This window comes from Amblyomma maculatum, chromosome 3, assembly GCF_055883805.1.
Source record: "Amblyomma maculatum isolate TAMU_Amacu chromosome 3, ASM5588380v1, whole genome shotgun sequence".
In the NCBI taxonomy this organism is placed as follows: domain Eukaryota; kingdom Metazoa; phylum Arthropoda; class Arachnida; order Ixodida; family Ixodidae; genus Amblyomma; species Amblyomma maculatum.
In genome coordinates, this window is record NC_139346.1 from 129,242,256 (window position 1) to 129,263,043 (window position 20,788).

Here is a 20,788-nt window from a genome sequence, read left to right on the forward strand (position 1 = left end):
ATCGCCGAAATTCCCAGTTCCTAACGCGCTTAATTGGACAAAAAACAGGTGGAAACGAAAAAAGGTTTTTTAAAAGACCTTCTTTGAAACCTCAGGTGAATACATGAAATAATAAAAAAAAAAAATTGTGGGACTTTAAGAAATGGAGAGTGATGCAAATATTCGATCAAAATCAAAAGCCAATGACTAACATGACAAAACAAAAAACCGAGAATGACTCAATCAATGCGGCTGACGTGGGTATGTAGACTAAAAGAGATAAAAAGCCGGGATACAGGAGGTCTGAGTGCGAAAAGTTAAAATCTAAAACAGCAAAACATCCAGGCAAAAGAGCGAGAAATCTAGACAGCTATAAAATGAAAGTTAATAAAATAAAATATATAAAATAACGGCATGTGAAGAGTGCCAAAAAATCGAAGACCAAATCAGGCAAAACGCGAGATGAACGCAATCTCTTTGCTTGAAAGGAACACAGATGCTGTGCTGATCAGCGGTTGCAGTTCGTATCAAGTTCCAATTCAGCGTTTGTTTGTTCTACTTGTTCCTCCATGCTTTGTCCTCGCCCTGCTACCCTCTGCAAAAAACGATGGAAAACCAACAAATCCGAGAGCTTGTTCACTTCAAGTGCAAACTCTGTCTTCAGAAGTTTGGCATTGATTAGGGGGAGTAGGAAGAAGGGAGAAAAGTCAGTCCAGAGTTATTTATCTGCATAACTAACAGTGGGGCCGGTGAACAAACGTGCGGCCCTAGGATATAATAGCTAGATTATTGATTACCAACAGCAAACACAGTGTACAGTTTAACCTGCCTTATACGGCATCTCGATTGAGGGTTCCTGGTTACACTCCATGCCATCTTCACAACGTTATACAGTGACCGGCCTAGAAAAAACTGTTTCTGGACTACAAGGAGCCTTGTAAACCAACAGCACGAGTTTCACCGATGTCATTCCTGGTTTCGCCCTTTAGTTAGATAGTATAACGGTTTAGGTACAGCGCTCTCAAGCAAATGAAGCAGCGCCAGCTGTGTTTGCGTGCTTTTTTACGTTCATTTCGCATCTGCGATGTCGCCCTGCTTTTGAATCTAGGCTTCAACCCAGCAAAACACCTGCTCTGCCCTCACTGTTGTGGTTTTCAGCTTTTCATCAAGCGTCGCCTGTTATTGTGACCAAAGCTGCGCTTTCTTTATGAGCATGCCACGTGGTTCCGGAGCAAACAGCTGAATGGAATGCCGTTTCCACTTAATTCGGCGAATTTCCTTCAAGCTGGGACGAAACGTAAGACATGGCGAAACAGCTGCAGGTGCCGGACATCATCAAGGATCGATGCTGGAGTTTGGCTCCCTTGTTCATCATCTACGCAATGCTGGCAGTGCTGGTGGCAAAGAACAGCGCAGTGTTCTACGTTGCGATCATGGACGAGTTTGGAGTGAGCCACGAAAGTGGAAACTGGCCGCCCACGACGGTCACAGTGATGGTGCAAATCTCAGGTACGCCCTACACCTTCACTGTGCCTGTATTGGAGTTGTATATCCTGGAAAGCGAAGCGGTATAGTAAACGTTGGATGAAAGTGGGACGCGGTTGTCTCTTTCACATCAGGTATATTTATCAATGATCTTTGTTTAAAAAGCTAAAACGGTGAAAGCCCCATTCTCGGAAACAACCGACGTTGTTTTCTGAGCGAAAAACAAGGGACAGTTGTCTGGAAGTTGTGAGTGGCAGCTGACTGGCCAGAAACTGATTTTTAAGAGGCGTCCGTGTGCTGTGCGATGTCAGCGCAAGTTAAAGATCCCCAGGTGGTCCAAATTACTCCGTAGCCCTCCACTACGGCTCCTCTTTCTCTATATCCACTTTCTCTCCCACCTTCCTCCCTTCCCCTACGGCGCGGTTCAGGTGTCCACAGCTACAAGTGTGACAGATACTGCGCCTTTCCTTTCCTGTGAACCAATCAAATCAAAAAATCAAAAAATCATGGGCCAGAACTTTTGAATTATACCAGTTGAGACACTCCGCTTCAAAAAGTGACTAATTTAAACGAGTACTTTAGGGTGTCTATGAATTGTCGCACCATCTAGAAGAGCTCAATAGAAGCTTTTTGCAATTGTCGTCGCAGCCCTCTGGAAATAATATTTTTTATTTTTTCTTTTCCACCTTAACCTCTAAGACTATTACGTGTAACAATTTTCGCAACTGCAACTGTTCAACTGATTTCATTTTCTGGGCAGTTGTGCATTTAACAACGATGTGAAAGCTCGCAACTTAGCCCCAGTTTTTTTTATTGCCCGCGGGCGTCGCCGCTATGCGACTATTTGCAGACACCCGAATTTTGACACCCGATCAGAACCGCCGCTTTTTAACACATGGAGCCTATGGGAAGCTTCGCAATTAACTGATAATATTAAAGAGCTGTGGTCGTCGGCTTGTGTGACGTCCCAAGGCACATGAGGCGGCGGCATCAGCAGGAGCTGCCAACTTAGGCTCCTCTTCTGAGATCGCAGGATGAAGGAAATCGAACACCTTGGGACTCTGACACCGAGTAAGACATGCTATCCCTTTAGACTACGTAGACACGTTCGCACGGCTTGGTTATCGGTGACTTATTTTTTTCTGGTGGCCTTTCGCAGGACGTGGCGGCTTACGACGTCATACAAAAGAGAATGAGTGTATGGGTATAAGGCACAATTTAAAGGATTTCAAATTATGAGAGTAGGAAAATTCATAAGCTCGATCGAAAGATAATGAAGAAGGGAACAGAAAACTCTTGAGCCATTAAAACTTCGCGCCATACAATTAAAGGCGCAGCTTTAGTGCACCCCTCTCCCCCATTGTTGTTTGGTCCGAGGAAACATTATGTAGGCAATGGGACGAATGCGAATAACATTCTACAGATTTTAAATTTTAATTTTATAGAAGACTTTTTTTGTAAGCAGCACTCTTTTATATGTGGCAACCCCATTTCCCCTGTTGGTTGTTACGGAGGTCCATTAGGCTATTTTAAATGCCGCTGTGAGTATGTCGCTTAACTCGGGAAGACATTTCGTCTAAAAAAAATTTCACGCTATTAATTTTCCCACTTTTTCCTTCGGCGACGAAGGAAAATAGAAGAAAAAGCGAGCGAGATGGAGCTTGGAAGTTCTTGAGGTTACTATTTTGGAACATGCGAGCGTGTATGTGTGTTGAGCAGATGGCAGCTAATGAAAGCTTAAGCCCGAAAAAAACAAAAAACAAAACAAAGAAGCACATTTGCTGATGAGCATTCAAAATGATGCAGGGTGGTGACCACTGTTAAACTCGCTTCCAGAAGAACAAGAAGAGAACGCAGCCTAACATTTATTCGCATTTCGCAGCTTAATTATTCTTAGTAAAGGTGCTTCGCTCTTTTCCGTTAACTGAGTGACAACGTCAAACAAGAAAGAAGCCTAGTGAGCTCATTCGAAGACGTCATAATCCTGTAGCTTATAATTCCCTCGGTGGAGTGATGGCTAACGCTTTGTGTGTACTTTCGCATATTGGATCAAACGGACAGAATAGGCGGACATAGTGGTACCACGTCTGCTTCTTCCGTATTCTGTACCATCTAGTATATTTCATCATGAAGGTAGCGCGAAAAACGAGGACCAAGAGTAGAAGGACGCAGCATGAGCGCTCGTGTTGTGTCCTACTCTTGGTCCTCGTTTTTCGCGCTACTTTCAAAATTAACCAGATTCAACTAGCCCAACTTTGAACCTTACATCTAGTATATTATCCCGTAGCAATATTGTTTATATTCGATTAGTTTCATGTTCCCCTTGCATCGTTTCATGTAGAGAGAAGAAATGCTTAGTCTTTTGCTTTCAACGTGGTAGTGAGAAAATACTCAGTGGACCACGTTTCTTTTCTGCGCTGCACAGGGTTCCTGGTGGCCTTCCTCCAGAGGAAGCTATCTCTCTTTCACATCGTCATCGCCGCAAGTGTTCTCAATTTCGCTGGACTCATCGCCGCAGCCTTCTCGCCAAACATAGTATGGATGTGCCTTACCATGGGATTTATGAGCGGTACGTGAACATGCCGGCATTCTGTCCGGTAATATATTGTCACGATATTGGCGACTAGGGCTAGGTTATCAGAGCCGGTGCAGGTGGAATTACAAGGTCCAAGCTTTAGGTACGTCCTTCTAGTCCGGAGCCGATTCACTTCGTCCTTTTTTCTCCGAACGCCACTTCAACGTCTTTCGCTCCGAGCGCCCCCTGGCATTCCTCCCTCCTTAAGCGTGACGCACACGGCACACGTGCACACGGGTGGACAAAAGCAAACGAGAAAAAAAAAAGGTTTGCAGAAGCCGTCTTTCAGTTACCGCGTAAAATACGGCTTCATGCGTAGGACATGAACTGTCTCTGGACGAGGTAGCCGACGGCCTCTCTGCTCTGGGCCATCTGGGAGGACCTCATAGTTAACGTCGCTGAGGCGCCGCAAGACTTTATATGGTCCGAAGTAACGGCAAATCAGCTTTTCTGATAGGCCACGGCGTCGAACAGGAGTCCACACCCACACCTGGTCCCCGGTGTTGTAGGAAGCTTGTTTGTGGCGGAGGTTGTACCGGCGTGAATCCTTGTCCTGTTGCTGGGCGATGTGGACGCGTGCTAGTTGGCGTGCTTGCTCAGCATCTTGGGCAAAGTGTTCGGCGTCGGTAGAAAGCTCGGTATCTGTTTCGCAAGGGAGCATTGCGTCCAGCATCGTCCGAACCTCCCTGCCGTAAACTAGGCGAAACGGCGTGAATCGTGTCGTCTCTTGGACTGCCGTATTGTACGCGAATGCCACATATGGTAGGATAGCATCCCAAGTCTTGTGCTGGGCGTCGACATACATCGCCAGCATGTCCGCAATGGTCTTATTAAGCCTTTCCGTCAGCCCGTTGGTCTGCGGATGGTAAGCAGTAGCTTTCCGATGCGCCGTACCGCTGAGATGAAAAATTTCGGCCATCATTTGTGAAGTAAAGGCAGTCCCTCTGTCAGTAATAATACAGGTCGGAGCACCATGCCTCAGCATGATGTGGTCTACAAAGAAATGGGCAACCTCCGATGCTGTACCACTAGGTAACGCTTTGGTCTCGGCATATCGAGTCAGGTAGTCTGTGGCGATGATTATCCAGCGGTTGCCCCCGGAGGATCGAAGGAAAGGACCGAGAAGGTCCATGCCGACTTGATCAAACGGTGCGCGTGGTGGTATTATGGGCACGAGAAGGCCTGCAAGCTTTGATTGCGGAACCTTCCGACGCTGACATTGCCGACAGCTCTTAAAATAGCGCTTAACGACAGTGGCAAGGTTGGGCCAGTAGAATGACTTTCGTATTCTAGCAAGTGTGCGAGTATAGCCCAAGTGGCCAGAAGTTGGTTCATCGTGGCACGCGGAAAGGATTTCCTCTCGCAGAGCTGCGGGTACCACGAGGAGGTAGGTTCTCGAATCGGATCTAGAGCTGTGCTTATAGAGTACACCACTTCTCAGGCAGAAAGTTGAGAGGCTCCGAGAAAAGCACTTAGGTATTGTGGCTGGCTGACCTTCTAAATAATCGATCAGGGCTCGTAACTCTGGATCCGCACGCTGCTGATGAGACATATCTGAAACATCAACAGCTCCGAGAGAACTGCCAGAGTCACCCGTGTGTGGTGAAGCGAGCTCGATGGGCGCACGAGAGAGCGCGTCAGCATCTTCATGCTTATGTCCGGACTTATAGACTATAGTGAGGTCAAACTCTTGTAGGCGAAGGCTCCATCGCGCCAGGCGGCCGCATGGGTCACGCAGGTTGGCCAGCCAACACAAGGAATGGTGGTCAGTGACCACTTTAAATGGGCGACCATAAAGGTAGGGGCGAAATTTTGCAGCAGCCCAAATAATGGCGAGGCATTCCTTCTCAGTAGTTGAATAGTTCATCTCGGCGCGGGATAAAGCACGGCTGGCATAAGCGACGACTCGTTCCACACCCTCTTGACGTTGCACGAGAACCGCCCCAAGGCCAATGTTACTGGCGTCAGTGTGGATTTCTGTCTCACCGTGCTCATCGAAATGGGCTAGAATAGGCGGCGATTGGAGACGGAGACGCAACTCGGTAAAAGCAGCTTCTTGCTCGTGACTCCAAACAAAAGGGGTGTCTCCCCGGGAGAGCCGAGTCAGCGGTTCAGCAAGATCAGCGAAGTTATCGATAAAACGGCGGTAATAACTGCACAAGCCGAGAAATCTGCGAACAGCTTTCTTGTCACGTGGAATCGGAAATTCCGCAACAGCAGTAAGCTTGTCAGGGTCGGGCTTCACGCCGGCAGCGCTTACGACATGACCGAGGAATTTAAGCTCTTGGTAGCCGAAGTGACATTTCTGTGGCTTAAGTGTCAATTTAGCGGATCGAAGGGCTTCGAGTACTGACCGCAGGCGCTTAAGATGTTGTGAAAACGATTCTGCGAAGACCACCACGTCATCTAGGTAGACTAGGCAACATTGCCATTTAAGCCCGGCGAGGACAGTGTCCATCATCCGCTGAAATGTGGCCGGCGCGGAACAAAGTCCGAAAGGTAGAACTTTAAATTCGTAAAGTCCGTCGGGTGTGGCAAAGGCCGTTTTTTCATGATCTCGCTCATATACCTCAATCTGCCAGTAGCCACTTTTCAGATCGATTGACGAAAAGTACTTCGCACGCCGAAGGCGGTCGAGGGAGTCGTCAATCCGCGGCAAGGGGTAAACATCCTTCTTGGTTACGGCGTTCAGCTTGCGGTAATCGACGCAAAAACGTAACGTGCCGTCTTTCTTTTTAACTAGAACGACTGGGGAGGACCATGGGCTATTTGAAGGCTGGATAACATCATCTTCTAGCATTTGTTTAACTTGTGACTTAATAACTTCGCGCTCGGTCGAAGAGACGCGGTAAGGGTGCTGGTGAATTGGGCGCACATCATCGAACGTCACGATCTGGTGCTTGGCAATGGGAGTCTGATGCACTTTTGACGATGATGCAAAACACTCTCTGAATTCGAGTAACAATGAAAGCAGCTGTTCACGCTGGCTCACCGATAGCTCTGAGCTAATATCGAGGTTGTCGAGGGATGTGGGCGGTGGCACGGTTTCTGTGGACAAGCACTCGGAGACTTCAGATATGCGTTCCGCGAAAGCTACGGAAGTATTCTGAAAAAGGTGTCGATACTCGTGCGAAAAATTGGTAACAAGTACCTTGGACTGACCACAGTTAAGATGGATCAAACTGCGAGCCACGCAGACTCCCTGCGTCAACAGTAACGAGAGGTTAGTTTCGGCTATTGCATCACCATTGTGAAGTGCATTGCATTTGACATTAACGAAGGTGCTGGTTCGGGGTGGCAGCGTGACACTGTCCGCATAAACTCGAAGCACATTGAGTGGTCGCTGTGTACTGCTGAGGGCCACTGCTTTCTCAGTTGAAAACGAGACCTTAATATCCCGGAGGTCAATAATTGCGCCATATTCACGAAGAAAATCTACGCCCAGAATTAGGTCACGTGAGCAGCTTTTCACAACGAGGCAGCTTACCACAAATGTCGACTCTTGAATTTGAACCCTGGCCGTGCACATGCCTAGAGAAGTAAGCAGATGACCACCCGCAGTGCGAACGTGTGTACCAGCCCACGGAGTCAAAACCTTCATGAGAATCGCGGCAAACTGGCTGCTCAAAATAGAATAATCAGCGCCAGTATCCAACAAAGCTCGAACATGGCGACCATCCAGTATTACTGGTATGTCCACCGACAGCTTCTCGCGAATATCAGGCTTCTGAGTGTTTGAGTGCTCTGCGTCGGTGTACGCGGTATGCTTCACCTGCAATTCGTCGTTGTTGCAGGCGCGTTGTTGCGGTGTCCGTTCCACCGGCAATTCTTCGTCGTTGCGGGTGCGTTGTCGCGTCATCTGTTCCACCGGCAATTCGTCGTTGTTGCGGGTGCATTGTTGCGTCGTCTGTTTCACCGGCAATTCGTCGTTGTTGCGGGTGCATTGTTGCGTCGTCTGTTTCACCGGCAATTCGTCGTTGTTGCGGGTGCGTTGGTGCGTCGTCGGTTCCACCGGCAATTCGTCGTCGTTGCGGGTGCGTCGTGGTAGCGTCGAGGTAGCGTTATAATCGGCAACCGCGGACTTTTCCAATGTCGATTCGTAGAGTTTCCGTGTCCGCGTCGAGGGGGGGTCTCCCGCGCAGCGATGTCCAGCGAGCCTACCCCCGAAGGTCGCTGGTTTCAGTTTTCCCGCTGGGGGCTGGGCAATCGGCCTTGCGCTGCCTATGAGGACCTCGCAGCAGATGTCGACGGGCGAGCCCTGGGCGACGGTGATCGAGATTGCCGCAGACGAGACGGAACACCACGGCGCTGGTCATTGAGGTAATCTTCAACGGCTCGGGGCCGTTCGCCGTAGCGAGGCCGCGGAGAATCGGCGGAAAAACCTTCGAGGCCCAGTCGACGGTAGGGACAGCGCCGATAGACATGTCGTGGTTCGCCGCAGTGAAAGCATAAAGGCCGTCGGTCGGGGGTACGCCACTCGTCTGCTTTCCGTCTAGGCTGTCGGGAATCCGTTACGTATTGGATCACGGGGGCCGGTGTTGTTGGTGCAGCTACGTTAGCAGGAATGAGGGTCGGCGACTGGGGTGGCGAGTATTGTAGCCCCTCGGCGTATGTGGGACGCTGGCACTCAGGTGGCGTAAGAGGAGGAGCAGGGTGAGGTTCAGCGCTTGGAAACGGAGGCCGGAGCGCTTGCTGCACTTCGTCGCGGACAACGCTCGCAATGGAAGTAGAAGCTGGTTGATGTGCGCCATACAGCAGTCTGAGTTCGTCGCGCACAATCGAACGTACGAGCTCACGTAGCGCCGATGCGTCCATGCCATGCGATGGTAACTCGGCAGAGACGGAGGTGGCGTGGACGGTACGATTCTGTGCTGAAGCTCGCTGCTGAAGCCCTTTTTCTATCGTGGATGTTTCCGCAAGGAATTCTGCGACAGTTTTCGGTGGGCTGCGCACCAGGCCAGCAAAAAGCTGCTCTTTAACGCCAAGCATGAGGTAGCGCAGCTTTTTATCCTCGGACATTGTAGGGTCTGCCCGCTTGAAGAGGCGTGTCATGTCTTCGATATATGCCGCAACGGTTTCGTTAGGCATTTGAACCCGAGATTGGAGAGCGCGTTCGGCCCGTTCGCGGCGATCTGAGCTACCGTAAGCAGCCGCAAGATTACGCTTGAACTCATTCCAGGAAGACAGCTGGTCTTCGTGGTTCTCGAACCATGTCCGAGCGCCATCTTCAAGGCTGAAGTAGACGTTGCGAAGCCGGGCGGCGTCATCCCAGAGGTTGAAGGTAGCTACCCTTTCGTAGTGCTGCAACCAGTCGTCGACGTCTTCATAGGTGTCCCCGTGAAAGGTCTTTGGGACGCGGGGGTTCTGAAACGTCACGTAAGTAGGGGCCGTTCCAGGCATTGCGACAACGTCGTGGCTGCCGGTACTCATAGCCGATGGGGAAAACTCAGGTGGTAGGCCTCGTTGCCTGCGGCTGGTGCGGTGAACAGGCGTTTCCTCGAATATATGACCAGCACTCCTGCTTAGCGGAGGGGTACGGGACATCAGACCTGACCTCCAGGTTTGTCACGATATTGGCGATTAGGGCTAGGTTATGAGAGCCGGTGCAGGTGGAATTACAAGGTCCAAGCTTTAGGTACGTCCTTCTAGTCCGGAGCCGGTTCACTTCGTCCTTTTTTTCTCCGAACGCCACTTCAACGTCTTTCGCTCCGAGCGCCCCCTGGCAATATTATACGCTTCATTGAAAGCGGCGATTGTAAGCGCAAGTGAGGGCAGACGCACTGCTGTACGGAATACATCCGGTGGTTACATGCTCGTAACGCTGTATGCTTCCCGGTAAATAATTTCGAAACAGGCTCCGATGTTGTCCAAAGGTAATCCGCGCACTTAATACCAGTGTTCCACTTTTCATGGATACTTGTTGTAAATGTGAATTGCGTTCTGTTGTGCAATGGCAGTCAAAACCAATGCACTAAACACCAACCATTCGCCGAATTCCTAGCGAACTACCCGGAACCAAATGCATTTACTTCCAACATGACAGTGTGCACTGCCCTTCCACTGGGAAGGGCAGTGTCATCGTCTCTGCCAGCACCTACGGTACACGAGGTAATCGCGCGCTCACCTCTGCCTAGTAACGTGATAAATATCGACTTAAAAAAAACTATAACGTCACCCAACCGCAGCTATGCTGGAGCTGTTACGCTCGCTCTGTATAGGTAGCCTCCAATGCCTCTCAGCGGAATAGATCGCAAAAGCTCACGACAATTTAACGTCAGCAATCGTCATGGGTGGACCAGGCGATCTACGTCTCAGAGGTTGCGAAGACGGCCTGCTGAATCCGATCATCCACCAGACGTGGTGAAGGGTGGTTGATCCTGGCCCCAATGGGACAGGGACAGGTAGGTCATTACCACTTACGGCGGGGGCTAGCCTGCCACCAATGTTTATCTGTTGTGGGCCGCCGTTGCACCCGCCACTGCTTCGGTGGTGGACGACGGCTGTTGCGGCGCGCGTCTTTCTACCCCTCTTCTTTCTGTTCTTTCTCTGTCTTCTCTATTTTCACTCCTGTCGGCAGGAGGCAGCGGAGGTGGCTCAGCTACACAGCCAGTAGCAGGCCCGTTCAGAGAGAGAAAGAGAACAACTTTTATTTAAAATGCCTGCAGAATCGGTTAGGCTCCCTCCAAGCAGGGAGGACAAGCTTTTACCGTGACGCGGCCACTACGTCAGTCTCGTGCGTTGTGCTCCTTGAGGTTTTGTTACGTCCCTCGCTACTTCCGCGGGTTCGAGAGGGCCGCCGCCCCCTTCTTGGGGGTGCTGCCCCCCCTCTCCTCGGTTTCGCTCGGTCGATGCCTCTCTAGAGCTGCCGAGACCTGCTGGACGGCCTTGAGTTGTGTCTCTTGATCACAGCTCCTCGTTGCAGCCTCTAGCTGCGGCGGGATCGTCGTCTTCTCGCTGGCTTCGCGCGGATTTACGCTACAGTCCCAAAGGATGTGAGCCGCGGTGGCTCTCTCCTTCGCGCACAGTCTACACATGTCGCTCGCGTGCACACTCGGACATATGTGCTTAGCTAGCACCGGGGTGAGCAGGGACCCCGTCTGTAACTGTCTGTATAACACTGCCTCCTTCCGGGTAAGCCCCGGGTGAGGTGGCGGCATAGTCTGTCTGTTCAGTCTGTACCATTTCACTATTTCGTTGAAGGTGGTCATCTTGTCCTTGGCACTGCGCCGCGACCAAGACTCCGAGTCGGCCGTGCTTGCAGCCGCGCGGTTGGTTAGTCCTCGCGCGGCCGAGTTGGCCGTCTCGTTGTGGTTCACGTTTCCGCGTTCCGACACGTCACTGCCCATGTGGGCCGGAAACCACTTGATCACCACAGGGATTTTGCGTCCGATGTCTTCGGCCTTGCGCAGTATGCGCGCGGCCTCACTACATACCCTACCCTTGGCGTAGTTCTTCACTGCCGTTCTAGAGTCACACAACACTGTAGTGCATCCGGGGTCGGAAACGGCCAAGGCGATGGCCACCTCCTCCGCCCGGTGCGCTTCTCGAGTCCGGACGCTCACCGCGGTCTTCGTTGCACCCGTCGATGCCCCGGCAACCACCGCCGCGTATGCGTTGGTGTTCCCTCGATACTCCGCCGCGTCCACGTAGGCGGCGCCTTCTTCTCTGGCGTGGAGGTCTACGAGAGCCCTGGCCCTCGCCAACCTCCGCTCCCTGTCGTGCTCGGGGTTCACGTTCTTCGGGATCGGGAAGACCCTGAGCTTTCTGTTGATGCTATCTGGTATAGGTACGTCTTTCTGCTGCTTGCCTTCCCTCGGTTCGAGGCCAAGGTCCCGCAGTATCTGTCTTCCGGTTCTCGTTTCAGAGAGACGCTCGAGTTGCGCCGTTCTCTGTGCTTCGGCTATTTCGTCCAGCGTGTTGTGGACTCCCAGCGCCATGAATTTTTCGGTGCTCGTGCCCCCGAGGAGACCGAGTGCCGCCTTATACGCCTTGCGTATGATGGCGTCTATCTTGTTACGTTCACTCGGCCTCCAGTTGTGGAAGGCGGCCACGTACGTTATGTGGCTAACTGCGAAGGATTGAACGAGCCTAGTCAGGCTCTCCTCCTTCATCCCCGCTTTTCTGTTGGACACCCTCTTGATGAGTCTCATTGCCGCAGCCGCTTTGCCCGCGAGCTTGTTGACCGTTTCACCGTTGGCTCGGTTTCGCTGGATGCGCAGCCCGAGTACTCGAATCTTCTCGACCTCCGGTATTACTTGTCCTCCCGCCGTCTTGACCGTGATCTTGGGACGCTCGTACTTGACTTCCATATTCTTTCTTTTCCTGCCCGGTCCTTTCGGGGGAATCACCAGCAGTTCTGACTTGGCCGGAGAGCAAACGAGTCCAGACCTGTCCAGCTGCTCCTCGATAGCGTTGACCGCTTCTTGCAGCGTTGTCTCGATGTGTCCGTCGCTTCCTCCCGGTACCCATAGCGTAACGTCGTCGGCGTAGATGGTGTGCCGGACTCCCGCTACTCTTACTAGCCGAGTGGCCACCCCGATCATCACGAGGTTGAAGAGTAGCTGGGAGATTACCGACCCCTGCGGAGTTCCGACGCTGCCCAGCTTCTTCTCTTCGAGCTGCAGGTCTCCCGCACAGATTTTGGTGGTCCGTTCCGTCAGGAAGTCTTTGATGTACTGGTATGTCCTCCTGCCCATGTTTAGCCTGGATACTTGGGCCAGGATAGCCGAGTGCCTCACTTTATCAAAGGCGCTCTGCAAGTCCAGCCCGAGTACGGCTCTGTTGTCCTTGGTGCCCGTCGTATCGTCGATGATCTCGTTCTTCAGTAAGATCATGGCGTCTTGCGTCCCGAGTTTGTTCCGAAACCCGATGATGGAATTTGGGTAAAACTCTGATTCTTCCAGGTAACGCTGCCACCTGTTCATGAGAACGTGCTCGAGGACCTTTCCCACGCACGAAGTGAGCGAGATCGGCCTGAGGTTCTCTATGTTGGGCGGCCTGCCAGGCTTGGGGATGAGGATCGTCTTGGCTGCTTTCCATTGCTTGGGTAGCCTTCCTTCTTGCCAGCACTTGTTGTAGAAGTTCGTGAGCGTTTCGATGGCCGCTTCGTTGATGTTCTTGAGCGCTCTGTTGGTCACTCGATCGGGACCCGCGGCAGACCTTCCATTGAGATCCTGCAGGGCAACTCTGACTTCCCAGGTCTGGATGTCGCGATCTAGCGTCTCGTTCTCTTTGCCTTGGTAATCCGGGTGTCTTTCCGTGGGGGTGGTCGGCAGGTACTTGGCGTCCAAGCGCCGCTTGACCTCGTCTTCCCCGTGTTCGCAGATTGCCTTGTGTAGGATCCTGGCCAGGTTGTTGTGTTGGTGGCCCTTGGTCTTGGTTTCGTCGAGGAGGTGCCGCAGCATGTTCCACGTCTTGCCCTTGTGCATCTGTCCGTCGGCTTCGTTGCAGGCCTCGTTCCACTGTTGGGTGCATAGCACCCTGCAGTGGACCTCGATCTGCCTGTTGAGCTCGGCGATCTTCTTCCTTAGACTTCGGTTGGTTCGTCGCTTCTGCCACCTCGCCTTTATGGACTGCTTGGCTTCTATCAGGTGGGCCAGCCGACTGTCCATCTTGTCTATCCGTTCGTCCGTCTCTAGCTCTTTGGTGGCTCCTTCCGTCGTCTCAACGACGTTGGCCGCCCATTGCTCGATGTCCGTAATGTCCACTTGCACCGCGGATAGCGCCTTTCGAAAGGCGTCCCAGTCCGTAATGCGATGCTTCCTTATGCCGGTGTTGCCTTGGCCTTCGAGCGGTACGACGACCTCCACGATGTAGTGATCGCTGCCCAGCTCTTGGCCCGTGTTTCTCCATTTCGCTTCTCTTGATCCTCCGTCAGTTTTGACGAAGGTAAGGTCCGGAGTTGTGTCTCTCGTAACAGATGTGCCGATCCTGGTGGGAAAGGCCGGATCCGTGATTAGGTTCAGTCCGACGTCGGTAGCGTCTTGCATCAGCTCTCTCCCCTTGACCGTCGTTCTGTGGTAGCCCCAGTCTTGGCTCGGAGCGTTAAAGTCTCCGCAAACTACGAGCGTATTGCTCCCCGCGACTGAAGTTGCCTTGTGGAGCAGTGCCTTGAATTTCGGTTGTCCGTGGGACGGATTGCTGTAGACGTTCACCAGGAAAGTGCTCTCCTTCCTCTTCTTGCCCGTGATTACTTCCACCGTTCATTTTCTTTTCTTTCTTGCTACAGCCACAACAACACAACTTCCACCAGACGCAGCTCGCCGAGAGGCGTTTGCACACAGACGGAGAGGCGGGTCGAGCGAAGAGTGCCGCCCAGACCTTGGAATAACGTGAAGCCTGTTTCGCCAAAAGTCAGTCATTACCATCAAGTACCAAATAAGTCTAACCAAGCTTTACCAGGCTTAACTTTTACGCTTAGACTTATTGAGGTTAAATCTTTGCCTAATTTTTGTAGTGAAAGCTACACTACTGTAGGTTTTCAGGCCATCAGCGTTGCACTGTAGAAGATGAAGAAAAAGAAGAAGCAGATGAAGATGACGAAGAAGAAGAAGAAGAAGAAGAAGAAGAAGAAGAAGAAGAAGAAGAAGAAGAAGAAAAAGAAGATGCGAAAGAAGAAGAAGAGGAAGTAAAAGAAGAAAAAAGTGAAGTAAAGAAAAGAAGAAAAAAAAAAGAGGAAGAAGACAGATAACTTGGTAGTTGGTAGAGGCGAACGACAACAGCGAGTTGCTAGGACAGATGGTTCGTTAGAACGTTGTGACGGCGGCGCAATAAATCGAGGTGTTCGCAGAAAAAGTCGCTGCAATACTACAGCTTTCGCTCTATATCAGTAAGTTCAAGCCATGCATAAACACCCACATTTTTTTACAGCGCCTGCAAAGTACGGCCGATACGACCATCCGCGGCCCTCTCATGTCCTCTTTCCTACTCTCCCTCATTGACAGGCGTGCGCTCTTGCTATACGATTGTGTGGGAGAATACCAGGTGAATGGCATCAGACTGCAGATAGCAGGAAAACTAATTTTTTGTAACGTTCTCTATTGAGCGGTAGGTTATACAACTCGTTTGACACAAAAACGTAGTAGTAGTAGTGGTTGTATTCGGCTCCATCTGCCGATAATATTTGGGGCTGTGTAAAACGTCGCATCGTGGTAATTTATAGTTGTAGTGACTGATGATTGATTGTTGTTTGGTTGGTTTGTGGGATTTAGCGTCCCAAAACGACTCAGGCAATGAGAGACGCCGTAGTGGAGGACGTCGGAAATTTCGACCACTTGCGGTTCTTTAACGTTCACTGACATCGCACAGCACACGGGGGCCTTGCTTGTCGCCTCCATCGAAATGCGTCCGCCGAGGCCGGGATTCGATCCCGCGTCCTTGGGAACAGTGGTCGAGCGCCGTAACCCGTCGATTGGTGTTGGATCGGTAATTATGAGGTACTGAAGCCATTGTAATTACTAGATTAAATAAAGAAATGAAAAATTGATAAAAGTTGGTTTAAAAGTGTTCAAATCCTCAGACCGAAAAATCATGCTTGAGGATGCTAAATAATAAAATTTAGATTCTGGAATATATTGGTTATTTAGGTAATTTGCATAATTGAAAAATATGTACTTCGTAGAAAGGTGTCAAAAGGCTTAAATTATAAAGCCAATGTATACAGATACTATTTAGCAGTGCACAAAAAACTAAAATATTATGATGTGGCAAGCCTATGAAAACAGGAGAACAGAGGACGGAGAGATGGTCGATGACAGTGAGATGGCGTTTAATCAAATGTTGCCGGACCTAGCGCTAGCGCTCCTGTTCGTGGCACTGCCCGCTTCTTCTTCCTTGATGTCGTCCGTAACATGACCCGGGGCCACCAAGCGATCGTCCCGATCGTCGACGAGGAAGTGTACGATGTTGATGATTGCATGGCATGATGATGGGCGTGTCTGGGTGGTTGAAGAAGAAGAGGAAGAAGGAAGAATAGAACGGCTTGCCGGCACGATGATTCTCGATGAACCGTGGCCCAGGAGACTCTCGGGCTACACGTTGCACGACTTGATGGCGGAGGCCAAGGCACGCACCGCATGGCATAGGCCGGGGAGGATTACTTGAAGTGCAGTGGTGTCTTGAGTCGTGGATTATTTGGTTGGCCCATCTGGTCAGCGGGGTCACATATGGTCGATCGGGTCTCTTCTTGTGCCTTGTGGTCATGTGTGGCGTCTCGGGCCAGTCTCTCCTTCGTCGTGTCTTCTGGTCGGAGCGGGGGGACGGGGCGGAGGAACGGCAAGGTCTTGCTGGGTCCGGAAGACTGGGGACCTGCCATGCGATGCCTCCTGACCTTCAGCCGACGGCGCAAGAAGTCGAATCTCTGAACCAGGATGAGGGAGTGATGATTAGGGACCCAGAACCTCCACCAAATGTTACCATGCGGCAAGCCGATGAAAACTGGAGAACAGAGGACAGAGAGATGGTCGATGACAGTGAGATGGCGTTTAGTCAAATGTTGCCCGACCTAGCGCGAGCGCTCCTGTCCGCGGCACTGCCCGCTTCTTCTTCCTTGACGTCGTCCGTAACAATATGAAAGCAAAAAGTTAAAAATATCGTTTGTTTGAAACGCTTTCGCGTCGTTCCCTTAACGGCCGAGTTTAGGTGTCGCCTGAGTTTTATTTAGGAGGGGCGAAGGGGAGGGGCGCTCTGCATCACTCATAGTTAACAGGCGGCCTGTCAGGTATTGACGCGTCCAAAAGAGCACCGTTCGTGACACTGTTTATCGTGAAGCTAGTGCGAGCGTTGGTTTTGAAAAGGGGCAGAGTGAGTAGGATGTAGCAGCATTGTCGATGGGATGTTGGAGTCATGCATCTCTTTTAGGTACAGGTTGAAATATTTCGGCAGTGGCACCAAAAATGCTCGGCAGACATATGCTATCAGAAGATAAAGGTTGTTAGTAAATATGTTTAGCTATATTGGTTGGCATTCAATTGTGCTACTGAAGAAAAATATTAAGTTCAAGTATACAAGACATGCTAAATCTTCCCGATAAGGTATTTTTAGGAACTGCCAGTTATCAATAGCTTTTACGTCGCAGGGTCCAGATGTGGAGGGTGGCTGCTCCTGGCCCTAGGGGGCTGGGACTGGTAGGTCACTGTCGCTTTCAGGGGGGGGGGGGGGCTAGCCTGCCACTGAACTTGTATCTGCTGTAGGCCGTCATTGCACCCGCTACTATTTTGGTGGTGGACGACGGCTGTAGCCGGCGCGCGTCTTTCGCTCCCTTTTTTGCTTTCTTCTCTATTTTCTATTCTGTCCGCACGAGGAAGCGGAGGTGGTTCAGTTTCAGAGCCAGTAGCAGGCCCGTGCTTCTTCTTTTCCTTCTTCCTTCGGTCGTACTAACAACTTTTGCGATAAACTGTGTCATTATGACGAAAAAGATTTTGCTGCCTCCGCGGTAGCCTGCAACTAGGATTGTTTTAAGAATGCATGGCGGTACAAATATGCAGAAACACTTACTGGCTGCCAATTAATTGGTCGGCTGGGCATCTGTTTTGCAAATACTGCGCTGAGAGGAATCATTTATGGTCTGATCGGAGTAGTTAATAAGAGACGCAAAAGAGTGCACGAGCAGGACACGGGTGAAGAACTGCAAAGACGCACACAAGTGCAGAATAATCGTTCGCAGAACGCAGAGAACTACGCGAGCGAGACGTTTTTGTGGCGGAAAGGGAGGAATGTAACAAATTAAAACGCTTTATTATTCTGGCGAGAAATAGCAGTTTGCAGCGAAGACACTTCAGACAACGCATGAAGTATGCCAGCCGCCATTCGCTGTGGTGCGAATACTGGAAAGACCTCTGCAAACGGCATGCAAAGCTGCCGCACAAGCCGACTAGGGTTTGAAACAAATGGAGGGGTTCAATACTGCTTTACGGAATGTGGAGCGATAGCTTTGGCTGCGGGCGACCAAGTTTTGCATCGAACGCAACCAGCGTTCCGCTGAACGCATCAAAGTTCACCGTTGTTATTGTTGCGGCTGCAGGAAGAAGGAAAAGAAAATGCACGGGCCTGCTACTGGCTCTGTAGCTGAGCCACCTCCGCTGCCTCATGCGGACAGAAGATAAAATAGAGAAAGAAAAAGAACACGAGAGAAAGACGCGCACCGCAACAGCCGTCGTCTACCACCCAAGCGGTGGCGGGTGCAATGACGACCTACAACGTATAAAAATTTAGTGGCAGCTAGGCCCCGCCGCAAGCGGCAGTGGCCTATTATAGAACCCCTCCATATGGTGGCTAGATGGGTAGGTGTGCCGACCGGCAGGGCACAAAGCGTAGTTCCGCGTGCCTCCGCCTCATGACGACGAAACTGGCGCTGCTGTTCTCCGCCCGGTGCTCACCGGCGGATCGTCTACTACTTGTCGCAATCGCATCGCGCGTTTTGTTAAACTCATTTTTGTTTAAAAACATTACTTACTACTTGCGTTATCAGTCAAAATAGTAGCTGAAACTGAGACTTATGCGGTCTGGCATTGAAACAATAAACAGACGACACTAGCTACCTGTTTTCTCGTCTGTTTGCTGTCTGTCATCGCCCAGATGCAAGCGCCGTAGCGGAGCAGGCGCTGCGCTTTTTGTGAGAAGTGATCGGAATGAAGACCAAAAAGGACACAACTTGTTTCGCACCCTCCTGCAAATCCGGCTACAAGTCATCGAGAAAAGGACTGAAAGTCTCGCTGTTTTCGGCGCCGCGGGATCCCGAACTGTTCAAAAGGTGGGAGCTTGCTCTTCATCGTGCCGATAAGAGGTTGCAGCCACACTCCATTGTGTGTGAGCGGCATTTTGACGAAGAATGTATCGAATGGGATTACAAATATATGATAGAAGGAAACGTTGTTAGCCTCCCACGTTCTCACCCACGATTGACGAAAGATGCCGTGCCTTCTGCCCTTCCCGATGCGCCTGCTTACCTGTCAAGAAAGGTGACCGCGAAACGAAAGACGAAGAATTCCACAGGCTGCCGCCCAACCTAGGCTGCCAGAAATGACAGCCACAACCTTGAGACAGTGCCGGACAATCCAGTACCTTCCAGCTCCAGTGAAGGTATCTCTACGTCTGTAACCGAAGTGTCACCTCGTCGGTTAATTGACATTCACTTCACTACCTGCACGGTATCCCACAGCGGCTGGAAACACCACTCTATTGAAGATTCTGGCACCTCTGCGTTTTCGACTTGCAGAAAAAGTGGACAGAGCATCGTTCTGGTGAAAGTAATACTCCTGGAGCACTGTGCGTCAAAACTGCGAGCCACCGTGCCCGTGCAAGGCGCCGTAACACAGAAGCTGGATTTGGAAACTCGTGAACAGGTTGGGGACCTTTTGGCTGACGTGGATGCCATATGATTCCATGTCAGGGCATAAAATGCAATGACCAACTTGACACCATCCTCGCGAAATCCAAGAATAAGAATCCACGGAAACACAACATATATTCAGCTCCAAATGGGTCGGCATCGCCACAAGTCAAGGAGGATCCTGTTTGCATTGCCGATACGCAAAAAAGTTGCTCCTAAATCAGCTGTCGTACAAAAGAACAAAGGACCGGAGGTCGAGGGAGCGCGAAAAGAAGAGAAAGCTTGTAACCGCAAAGTTTAAGAGACTGAAGCGAAATATGTTTACTCTTGAGACAAAACTGGAAGAGATGAGAAGGAAGAACTCAAAACTAGAAAGCTGCGCGCTAATGTCAAGTATAGAAAATTTACCAGTAAGACAACAGTCACAAGTCATGGCCTGTTTAAATGCTTCAAAGCGGAAAAGCACGAAGGGTTTTATAAGTACCAGTTCGCCTCTTTTCTGCAGCTCAAACCTCCGCCTATGATCGGTTGTGAGGAGCATAAGATTGAGATCACTAACAGCGTCGTCAAGTTTTACTCTATCATGCACCTCCACTTCTTGGTCAAGAGCAAGAACCTGGCCCGTGAAAACGCGCGAAAAAAAAAGAAAACACCTGAAATTGAGACGCGTGCTTTGAACGCATAGGCATGATTTTGGGGTGTGTTACTTCACTGACTCAAAAACACTAATGTGTGCATGTCATTTATTGCACTTTCAAAAGTTCAGCTAGAAGATACCGTTTTGAAATACAAGCTTATGCAGTCGTTTTATTTTATTTATTCGCAAGGTCTGCTTACGCCCATGCACACGCATAAATCACAGCTGAGCACAGTGTTAATATATATTCGCGTTGCCTTGTGATGGCGTGGAACATTTAATGAAAAAAAATTAAGAACGAGGAAGTGACATAACAGCTGTTTGGAGTTGCTTGCCTGAAAAATCGGGAACGCAGCAAACACGCTGTACGTAAAAAAAAACAGCCTTAAACTCGGCTTCCCTGCCTTTGTAATATGTTTACATCCCTTCCCTATTCCCATAAGACAGCTTGTTTGCAATAAACTCATTTGCACTTGGAAAAAAGTGAAGCGAGTCGCTTTCTGTCATGCGTGGCGACGGCCGGAGGAAACGGTCATGAACCGGGCTTTCGCTGGTGGCGCCACTGCGGCGTCATGAAGAACAGGCACGCGTTACCCCCGCCGGTCGGCACACCTACCCATCTAGACACCGTACCCTCCAGTTTGTTTCAAACCCTAGTCGGCTTGAGCGGCAGCTTTGCATGCCATTTGCAGAGGTCTTTTCAGTATTCACACCACGGCGAATGGCGGCTGGCATACTTCACGCGTTGTCTAATGGCGGCTTCACGCGTTGTCTAAATGTCTCT

General features: G+C 50.6%; 1 protein-coding gene across 1 annotated transcript in view; it reads left to right on the top strand.

Annotated features, from left to right (window-relative positions):
• The first annotated feature begins 1,283 nt into the window (after positions 1-1,283).
• Positions 1,284-20,788, top strand: part of LOC146196004 (monocarboxylate transporter 12-like) — a 34,153-nt gene continuing 14,648 nt past the window's right edge. The window contains exons 1-2 of the mRNA XM_084596899.1: positions 1,284-1,488; positions 3,890-4,033. Coding sequence (XP_084453025.1) covers positions 1,284-1,488; positions 3,890-4,033 — 349 coding nt within the window. The remainder of the gene's footprint in view (positions 1,489-3,889; positions 4,034-20,788) is intronic.